The sequence below is a fragment of the Lemur catta genome, chromosome 19, assembly GCF_020740605.2.
Source record: "Lemur catta isolate mLemCat1 chromosome 19, mLemCat1.pri, whole genome shotgun sequence".
In the NCBI taxonomy this organism is placed as follows: Eukaryota; Metazoa; Chordata; class Mammalia; order Primates; family Lemuridae; genus Lemur; species Lemur catta.
In genome coordinates this window covers 30,495,872-30,506,180 of record NC_059146.1, presented here as the reverse complement: position 1 = coordinate 30,506,180, position 10,309 = coordinate 30,495,872, and the positions used below count along the sequence as shown (strand labels likewise).

The 10,309-nt window shown below is 54.0% G+C and overlaps 1 protein-coding gene across 1 annotated transcript; it reads left to right on the top strand.

Annotated features, from left to right (window-relative positions):
* KCNK6 (potassium two pore domain channel subfamily K member 6) lies at window positions 1-8,435 on the top strand. The gene is made up of 3 exons (XM_045532120.1): window positions 1-621; window positions 5,438-5,833; window positions 5,971-8,435. The coding sequence occupies exons 1-3, from the start codon at window positions 300-302 to the stop codon at window positions 6,192-6,194; spliced, it is 942 nt and encodes a 313-aa protein (XP_045388076.1). The 5' UTR covers window positions 1-299; the 3' UTR covers window positions 6,195-8,435.
* Window positions 8,436-10,309: the final 1,874 nt, after the last annotated feature.

Below are 10,309 nucleotides of genomic sequence, written 5' to 3'. Positions count from 1 at the left end.
GAGAAGGAAGGAATGGAAGGAAGAGAATATCTCCACCCTTTCCATCCTGTTGGTCTCCTGGGTCCGGGAGCACTGGGCTCCGCCCTCTCCGCTCTAACACCTGGCGGTTGGGCGTGCCTCAGTTTCCCGGAGGCGGGGCGTTGCTCTATCCCCGCTCCTCCCCTTGTTCCTCTTCCTCTTTGGGGCATCCGTGGCCGCGCCTCGAGCACTCCCGGAACTGAACCAAGGTGCCAGACCCTCCGGAGGCGGGGGCCACGTCAGCGGGGCCTCCCCGGGCGGTGCGGGGTCCGGCGGGCGCCATGCGACGGGGCGCATTCCTGGCGGGCGCCCTGGTCGCCTACGCCGTGTACCTGGTGCTGGGCGCGCTGCTGGTGGCGCGGCTGGAGGGGCCGCACGAAGCCCAGCTCCGAGCCGAGCTGGAGACGCTGCGGGAGCAGCTGCTGCGGCGCAGCCCGTGTGTGGCGGCCCCTGCCCTGGACGCCTTCGTGGAGCGGGTGCTGGCGGCCGGACGCCTGGGGCGCGTAGTGCTCGCCAACGCTTCGGGGGCGGCCAACGCCTCGGACCCCGCTTGGGACTTCGCTTCGGCTCTCTTCTTCGCCAGCACTCTGGTCACCACCGTGGGTACGTGAACGCCGTCCCCGCTCCCCAAGCCTGCGAAGAGTCGGGACCCCCACTTCGTCCGCGCCCCCTGGGGACTGCAAATACCCGTGTCCCAATCCCCTCTGGGCCTAGGTTCCCCTCAACACCCCCCCCCAGCGGGGACCCGGGACCCACAGTCATGGTAACCGATCCCCTGGGGGAGCCCTGGTCAGAGTCCTTCCTCCTAAACAGGAAACACCCCCAGTTCCCTTGGGACTAGGGTCCCCCTTCGTGTACCTTGCAGGGAGCATCTGGAACCCCATTCCTCAGTCCCCCTGGGGACCCAAGTCGCTCGGTCCCCTCTAGGCCTAAGACTGTCCTCACAGACCTCCAGCAAGGACCCTGCACTTGAGATCCATGCTCCCCCTGGACCCCACTTCAGCCACACCAGGACCCCTGCCCTTATCTCTAGGCTGGACTGCCATCCTTTCCAGCAAGTTCTCCTGACTCTCCAGATGTGTCTTTCCGGGAACACCCCTTGAGAAACCCCACCAGTCTCCTCCTGAGCCTGGCACACCAGTGAGGACCCTGAATCTCCAGACCCCTCAGGGCACCATCTCTAAAGACCTTCCTCCCAGTAGAGATTCCTCGGCAAGAGCCTGGCGTCCCCGTCCCAGACTCCCACTCCCCTGGACCTAGAACATCTCCAGCGAGGGGCCCTGCCCTTCTCCACAGCAAGGACCACCCCTGTCCCTCCCTGGCCCTGTACTCCCTCGGCAGGTGACCCTGACTCCAGACACAAGGCCCCTCCCTACATGCCCCACTCCATCTTGACATCCCCCCCTGTATTGGGGAGCCACCAATGAAGGGTTTTCCTGCTAACAGGGACAAGCACTGTTGTCTCTGGACCTGGGACTCCCAATTCAGGAGCCCCAGCTGTGGATGTGTGGAAAGAACTCGCCCTGGGGGGAGCCAGAACACCCTGGGAAATCCCTTTTGTTGCCGGGCTCTGCCGCCCCTGCAGCCGCTCCTCAGCCCCCAGACTTCCTCTTTGTCTCTTTGTTTGGGATTTGGAACCAGCGGGAGGCTGGGGCAGGGCTAGGCCACACGCCTAATCCCGGCTCCAGGCCGGCAGCACAGCAGTGGGAGGCGGCTTTTGCCTTTGGTATCCCATTCTGTGGACCAGCAAACCAAGGTCCCAGGCAGCAGAGCTGGAGGACTTGTCACTGGCTGGAATTGGCCGACCTCCCCTGGGGCTTACTCTTCCCCAAGCTGCCAGGGCAGCCCGACCTGCTTCTGGGCTTCCCTGAGTCACATAAGCGCGTCCTCCTGTCTCCACTCAGATCCTGGCTTCTGAGAAGTCACTCCTGGCAGAGCAGGTGGTATTCCCACTCAGGGCCACGCATCTCTAGGCCTCAGTGTCCCCCCTCACCTGTAAAGTGGGGATAAAAACACTCCTCACTTCACAGTTGCAGTAATAGCTTGAGCGAGCTCTTCCCACGTGCTGTAACTCGCTCAACCAGGACAACAGCCTTGCAAGGCAGGCGCCATTATCGGCCCTATTTTTTCAGCCTTGCAAACTGAGGCCCAGATCATTTGGACAACTTGCCCAGGGCCACACAGCTAGAAAAGTGCAGAGGGGAGATTTGAACCAAGGCCATCGGGCTCTTCACCAACACAGCACGCTTCTTGGCATGAAGAAGGGTGTTGTGTGCATTGTGAAAGAAAAATTATTCTGACACTTGTTAAAAATGGAAAGTTATTGCAATAGAGGAGAGACTTTTCAAAGGCAGAGAGACTGAACTTAACTCTGAATCTCTCGAAGGCAGCTGGAGATTTATAGCTGATGAGCAGAGTGAGTGGGTCAGGAGGTGGAAAATTACCAGGAGGAAAGACATATCACTGTAGGGGGATTCCTGTTAAACTTGGCTTAACAATAGTCTTGCTAAAGACAGGCTAGGGACTTAGATAGGAAGAGTGGAGGGTGAGGAATTCAGATGTCAAGGTTGGGGAGATTCTTAGGATTCTTGCTAAAACTGGGCCCAGTCAAGTACAGGATTCAGAGGAGCCAGACTAAAGTTTGGTGAAGGAGGGAGTCTTTGAAGTGCTAATAATAACTGATTTTTTTTTTCTTTTTAGAAACAGTATCTTGCTCTGTCACCCAGGCTGGAGTACAGTGGCATGATCATAGCTCACTGTAAGCTCCAACTCCTGGGTTCAAGAGATCCTCTTGGCTCAGCCTCCTGAGTAGCTGGGACTACAGGCCCCCACCACCATGCTAGGCTAATTTTTATAATTTTTTGTAGAGACAGAGTCTCACTATGTTGCCCAGGCTGGCCTCAAACTCCTGGCCTCAAGTAATCTTCCTGCCTCAGCCTCCCAAAGTACTGGGATTATGGGTGTGAGCCACTGCACCTGGCCATATTTATTGTGCCTCAGCTATTGTTATCATTGTGGGTGGGGCCAGGAGCCCTGAATGTATCTGGAGAAATGGAAAATCAACTATATGTCATTCAGAGAGACTTCTTCCCACAGTGTCCCTCGGTTTATCCTGGGCCCAAGTCTTGGCCCTGGAAATGGTGCAGACAGCCTTGCTGCAACTGAGGCAGGAGGGGGAGGATAGTCCCACCTGGAACTGGGTTTTGGCTGGCAGGGAAGGGGACAGTACAGTCACTGTAACTCTTTCCATGCTCTTGGTAGGGGCTGTTCCCTGTCCTGACCTGGTAGGATTACTACCAGCTCTCAGGAAAGGGTTACTTATGAGCCCATTTTTGCAGAGTAGAAAACTGAGGCTCAGAGAAGAGCAGTCACCTGGCCAACGTCGTGCAGGGAATAAATGGCAAAACACTGTTTTGGACTTGGCTCTTTGAGGTAGTAAATTGAGGCTCACAGGCCCTGTTCTGTTCTAACTCTGTGATTTTTCTCTTTATAAGGATTTCATGTCATTTGCAAACCTGTCGTTTCAGCCAGGCTGCTGGAGTTTCTCCATTAAAACCCTCATATTAATGAGGGTTGGAATCATAAATGACACACCTCAAATTACAGTTGCTTAAATAATATGGAAATTTATTTCTTGGTCACATCCAAGGTAGTCAGTCCAAGACTGAAATGGTGCTGCATGGTCAGACACCCAGGCTCTTGCCTGGCAAGAACCTCATGTTCCTCCATAACTTCTCTGTGCAGTTTCCATTCCTAAGGTCACCCAGTGGTCCAAGATAGCTGCTCAATTCCAGCCTTCACATCTGTGTTCCAGCAAGCAGGAGGAGGGAGGACAGAAGAGAGAGGAACATCCTCCTGTTTTTAAGAACCCCTCCTGGAAGTCGTTTGATTCTTTCATGTATACCTCACTGGCCAGAGATTAGTCACAGAATCACACCTAGCTGCAAGGGAGGAGGGGATGTCCTTACTTCAAGTGGCCATGGGTCAGAATTTCCTGCTTTTTTAAGGCTGAATAATATCGCATTGTGTGCATGTACCACATTTTGCTTGTCCACTAATCTGCAGATGGACACTTGAGTTGCTTCCACATACCAGCTTACTGTGAATAATGCTGCTGTGAACATGGTGTACAAGTATCTCTAAGAGAGCCTGGTTTAGATTCTTCTGAGTATATAAAGACCAGGGGATCCTTTTTTATGGAAAACAGGCACAGGTGAATGCCTGCTCACGTATGCAATGTGTCCACACCTTATTATAGATCACAGGGCTGGATCTGCAGTCTTTGGGGGCAAGATATTTCACTGTCAACATAAACCAGGCCCCCCACTACCCAAGTTGCATCTCTGACCCTTTGGTTTGATTTATTTGGGAAATAAAAAGAGATTTTTAAATTGCACTTTGCCAGAGTGAGTCAGTCCCACCAAGACCTGAATTCCCCTTGATCATATTTCTGTTGGCAGAACTCACGTCCACGCTGCTGATCTACCGTGTTCCCGTGGTTCTCTGGGAGCACAGCGGGGCTTGTCACACCCACTTTAGAGTAGAGCAAACAGAGGCTCAGAGTCAGGTGACAGCCTGCACCCTTCATTCATTATTTCTACAAGTATCGATCCAGTGCTCATGTGACCAATGACCATGGCAATGACAAAATAGAGTCCCCAGCTTTCCTGGAACTGACACCCAGGAAAAGGAGTGGAGAGGTGACCAAACAAGTAAACCATATGCTATGCTGGAAGGTGGAAAAAAAGAGTAGGGTAAGAGGGTGTTACAATTTCAAATAAGGTGGTCAGGGAAGCCTCACTGAGAAGGTGACATTTGGGCAGAGACCTGCAGGGGAGGACAGAGGGGCCCATCTAGATACCAGAGGGAAGAACGTTCCGCAGGGAAAGGACAGCCCTTGCAAAGGCTTCCCTGTGGGGCCTCGTGGGGCCTTTTACTGGAGTAAGATGGGGCCACAGGAGGGCTCTAAGCAGCAGGGACATGACTTAAGTCAGGTGTTCACAGGCTCCTGTTCTGGCTGAACACACTGGGGGTAGGGTTGGGGGAGGAGGGTGACCAGGACGAGGATGTAAGACATTTAACTGTCAACGTAAAGCAGGCCCTCACCTGCGGTGGACAGGGCCAGGGCGAGGGCGGTGGGGCTGGGTGGAGAAGTAAGTGGGCTCTGGATCCATTTGAGGTTGAGACCTGAGGCTTCGCCGACAGATGGGATGTGGCGTGAGTGACAAGGGGTCCTGAGTGACGAGCGGGCAAGGATGAAAGCAAGGGTCTTAGGCTGAGCAGCAGGAGGATGGCGCTGCCGTCACCTGGGACAGGAGGGAATGTGGAAGGGGTGGGTTTGGGGAAGAAGGCAGGTCTCGGTTTCGGGCACCCACACACCCTCGGTGGCGCCGGCGACTACCTGCCCTGCACTCCACAGGCTACGGGTACACGACGCCGCTGACCGACGCGGGCAAGGCCTTCTCCATCGCCTTTGCGCTCCTGGGCGTGCCGACCACCATGCTGCTGCTGACCGCCTCGGCCCAGCGCCTGTCGCTGCTGCTCACCCACGCGCCCCTGTCCCGCCTGAGCATGCGCTGGGGCTGGGACCCCCGGCGGGCGGCCCGCTGGCACATGCTGACCCTGCTGGGGGTCATAGTGATCCTCTGTTTCCTGGTGCCAGCCGCGATCTTCGCCCACCTGGAGGAGGCCTGGAGCTTCCTGGATGCTTTCTACTTCTGCTTCATCTCTCTGTCCACCATCGGCCTGGGCGACTACGTGCCTGGGGAGGCCCCCAACCAGCCCTACCGGGCCCTCTACAAGGTGCTGGTCACAGGTGAGCTGGGTACCTGAGGGCAGGGGCTTGAGGAGGACATGGCCCTGTCCCAGCCACACCCTGGGGGTTCCAAATGGGGTCCTGCCCTGAGGATCTGAGCTCCAAGTCGACTCATGACCCTTCTGCAATCTCTGCAGTCTACCTCTTCCTGGGCCTGGTCGCCATGGTGCTGCTACTGCAGACTTTCCGCCGCGTGTCCGACCTTCACGGCCTCACGGAGCTCATCCTGCTGCCCGCTCCATGCCCTGCCACCTTCAACGAGGACGAGGACGATCGGGTGGACATTCTGGGTCCCCAGCCGGAGTCGCGCCAGCAACTGTCTGCCAGCTCCCACGCCGACTACGCCTCCATCCCCAGGTAGCTGGGGCAGGTGCCGTGAGGCCGGGTGGACCTGGCCTGGGACCGAGGGGCCCACGTGACTAGAGCTGATCCTACAGGAACCTCTGGGTGCACAGGCAGGGGTTCCTGATGCACAGCCACCAGCTGTCCGCCCTTTGTTCTACAGCCCAGCGGGGAGGCGGGGGCCGGCGCTCCCTGTTTCTGTGTCCCGGGCTCCACTGGGCACCAACATTACCTCATTGTCCTCCTTCCCTTTCTCCCATTTTCCGTCACACTCTGTGCCTCTGGCTCTCTCACCTCTGTCTTTCCCTCATACTGTCTCCCTGTTTCTCGTTCTCTCACATGTCCCATCTGTCTCTCTCTCAGCCACGCGTCACTTGCTGATTCTACCAGGCTCTGGGCTCGGACTTCGTTTCAGGCTCTAGATCAGTCGCTATGTCTTGGACAAGTGACTACCCCTCCCTGAGCCTTGAGTTCCTCTCCTGTCACACCAAAAGAATATATTCATTTATCCCCAAATCCCTCCTTTTTGCTGGGCCGGTGCTAGACAGTGCTAGGGACACAGCAGTGGTGGAGATGGCCCTGGGCCTTCCTCCCATGAGGCTAGCAGTCCTGTGAGGTAGACAGCCCTGTCCCCAGACAGTGACAGCCCAAAATGAGCAGGACTTCAAATGGGGAGGCAGAGTGATCAGAGGTGTGATGGAGAAAGCACTGGCAGAGTGGTCAGGGTCAAGGTGGGGGAAGCACAAGGAATTTGCCCAGTCCAGCCTGGAAGGTCAGGGAGGGCTTCCTGGAGGAAGGGACAACTGAACTATGATCTGAAATCTGAAGAGTAGTCGGGAGAAGTTGCACCTGATTTGTTTTTCTCAAGTGTCTCCGGAGAGCAGGAGCCATTCAAGGAGCCCTGGGGTAGGCCCGGGTGATAGAATCTTCCTGAGCAGCCTGGCAGGCAGGAAACTGACACAGGACGCCAGCCCAGATCTGAGTGGCTCGGGAGGTGCTGCTCTTAGCCACAATACTATTGTAACAGGTGTCCCCTTTTACTCAGCACTAATTGCATGTCTGCACTGGGCTCTGGAGCCAACCTGCTTGGCTTGGGCTCAAATCCCAATTCAGCCACATCCTGCCTGCGTCCTTGGGCAGTCACTCTACCTCTCTGATTCCTTTCCTCATCTGTAAAGTGGCGACTGTAATAGTACTTCTTCCAAAGACGATTCACAGAGCCTGCCGTGTTGTTCTGTGGTACTTCCTGTGGCCAAGCTCTGTTCTGGGTACTTTATGCACGAGAGAGAGGATATTAATCATCCCCGTTCCACAGATGGAGAAACTGAGGCACAGAGAAGGGAGGTCCCTTGTCTTAGCCACAAAGTGAGGAAGTGAATGACTTTCTGTTCGATCCCCCAAGCTGGGACGTCAGTGTGAGCCTCACTGCCCTGGCTGAGCTCCTCACTACCACGCCCTGTGGGGGTTACACAGGGATGGGGCATTTGAGCCTCACCTTGAGGGCAGACAAGCAGAAAAGGCGTGGAGAGGGCATGGCAGGCAGAAGGAGCTGTGTGCAAAGCCGGGAGGTGGGACAGCGTGTTGGACATCAGCCTGTGGCAGGCAGTTTACTGTGACGGGAGTATGGAGGGGCAGGGGAGTGGAGGGGTGGACATGGGTACATCTTAAGTGTCCTTAAATGACAAGCTTGGGAACCTGGCCTCTTTCCTGAGGGCACTAGAGAGCCGTGGAAGGGTTTTGAAGAGAGGGTCATGGTCAGGTTCGACACCCCAGTTGCCGCGCGGAGATGGACCAGAGGGGAAGGCCGCCGTAGGAGCAAAGCAGGAGGTGACGGGGCTGGGCAGGGCCATGGGAGGGGAGAGAGGTGGGAGCAAGGATTCGTAGGAGCCAAGTGGACAGGCCATTGGCCTTAAAATGGAGGAGGGGCGAGGAATGGTCAGTTGTCCCTGAAATGGGGACCTGGGAGGAAGAGCAGATCTGAGGGGAGACCTGAAGCTAGTTTAGAGTATGGTGGGTATGAGGGGCTAAAGGGACACCCAGGGGGAGGTATCGAGAATTCACAGACCCCCCAGGGCTGGGGCTCAGGGGGGTGGTTAAGGCTGAGGACGGAGAGAAGGAACTGAGGCCAGGAGGGTGGGTGTGGCAGCCCTGGGAGGGAGTGAAGACCAGCCATGGGTCATGAGCCCGAGTGTATTTATATGTTTATATTATATCAGGAGAGATTTTGGCTGCAGGTAATAAAATCATGACGGGCCCAGGCTGAAACAATAAGATTATTGTTACCTTGTACGTCACCAGAGTAAGGGAGCACTCTGGGAATGATACTATCTACAGTTACGGGGAGGGCTTGTGACCCCAGGTTCCCTCTGTCTCTGCTCTGACACCCTCAGTGAAGGCTTGGCTCCCATATGAGCTCCCTTAGCAGTCCCAAAGTGGCTGCCACAGGTCCAGGCATCACAACCAGACATGATAATTTCTAGTGTAAGCAGTGACACTTCAACCAATATCCTGATACCCAAGAGAAGAGCTTACAAAAGAGGCAGAAAAGGAGTGTGAGAGGAATAGGAAACCAAGAGGATGAAAGTATTGGGATGAGAAGAGAGAATTTTATGGAGGGAGAACTCAACATTGTCAAATCATGCTAAAAAGTCACACAAGATTTTTTTTTTGAAGGCTGATTATTTTAATAACTGTGATAGAGAATACTTATATTCGATTTACTATGTGTCGGGCACTGTTCCAAACCCTTGGATACATTCTGTACATTTTACAGAAGAGGAAAGGAGACCCAGAGATGTTAAATACCTTGCCCAAGGTTGCACAGAAAGTGTAAAATGGGGATTTGAACAAGGTTTTGGTTGGCCATGTTTTCCCACGGGAGCTCAGAAATATTTGCTGTCTAGCAGCCTTCTTTACCAAGGTCACTGTCAACCTTGTGTTGCTAAAGTCCACATGGGGTGGGGAGGCCGTCGCTTGCTCCCCCTCACTCCACAGGTATTTCTCATCTCGAGAGAGAGGTATCTGTGAGATTTGTCTTCCACCCCTCATTGCTTCTCCTCCCAAATTCCTCTAGAAAAAGAATCCAGGTCTTTTTCAGTTTAAGACATTAAGAAAAAAAAGTACAGGCTAAAAAATTCAACAGGGCCGGGCACGGTGGCTCACGCCTGTAATCCTAGCACTCTGGGAGGCCGAGGCGGGTGGATCGCTCGAGGTCAGGAGTTCGAGACCAGCCTGAGCAAGAGTGAGACCCCATCTCTACTAAAAATAGAAAGAAATTAGTGGCCCAACTAAAAACATATAGAAAAAAATAAAAAATTAGCCGGGCATGGTGGCACATGCCTGTAGTCCCAGCTACTCGGGAGGCTGGGGCAGAAGGATCACTTGAGCCCAGGAGTTTGAAGTTGCTATGAGCTAGGCTGATGCCATGGCACTCTAGCCCGGGCAACAGAGTGAGATTCTCTCTCAAAAAAAAAAAAAAAAAACCAAAAAAAACCAAAAAAATACTGAATAAAAAATTCAACAGGTACAAAAGAGCATACGGTGGAAAGTAAGTCTTTCTCCTACACTCAGACGATGTTGACGGATGTCTCAGGTCCTCTTGAAGGCATATTCTATGTGTGTACCAGCAATGGGCATGTATGTGTGATTTATTTTTCACTCTACACAAGTGGCACCTAGTAGGGTGAGGTGGTTATGGTGGCAGACTCTGGAGGCAAAATCTCTGGGTATAAATCTGATCTCCGTCACTCCCCAGCTATGTGGCTTTGGGCAAGTGATTTCACCTCCCTGGACTTCAGTTTGTTCATTTGTAAAATGGGATGAGAGATGGTAACACCTACCTCATAGACTCGTTTGAGAAGTAAGCACCTTAAGACCCGCAAAGCCCTTAAAACAGTGTCTGGAACTTAATAAAATATTGGCCAGTTATTACTCGAATTTCTGCACCTTGCTTTTTTCACCAATGCCATGTGATTCAGAGATCATTCGAGAGACACACAAGTAGGTCTCATATCTGTTTTTATACCTGCAGTGCCTCATCTAGGACACGTGTCCCATAAATCATCTGTGCATCCCCTGCTGACGGATACGGGGGTGTTTCCCAGTCTTTTGCTGGTGAAACAGTGCTGCAGTGCA

What these genes read in the sequence shown, in the direction of transcription:
- KCNK6 (XM_045532120.1), top strand. Translation starts at nt 300, where the DNA reads ATGCGACGGGGCGCATTCCTGGCGGGCGCCCTGGTCGCCTACGCCGTG. An exon ending in CACTCTGGTCACCACCGTGG is followed by an intron (nt 622 to 5,437) that starts GTACGTGAACGC and finishes TGCACTCCACAG; the next exon opens with GCTACGGGTACACGACGCCG. An exon ending in CTACAAGGTGCTGGTCACAG is followed by an intron (nt 5,834 to 5,970) that starts GTGAGCTGGGTA and finishes CAATCTCTGCAG; the next exon opens with TCTACCTCTTCCTGGGCCTG.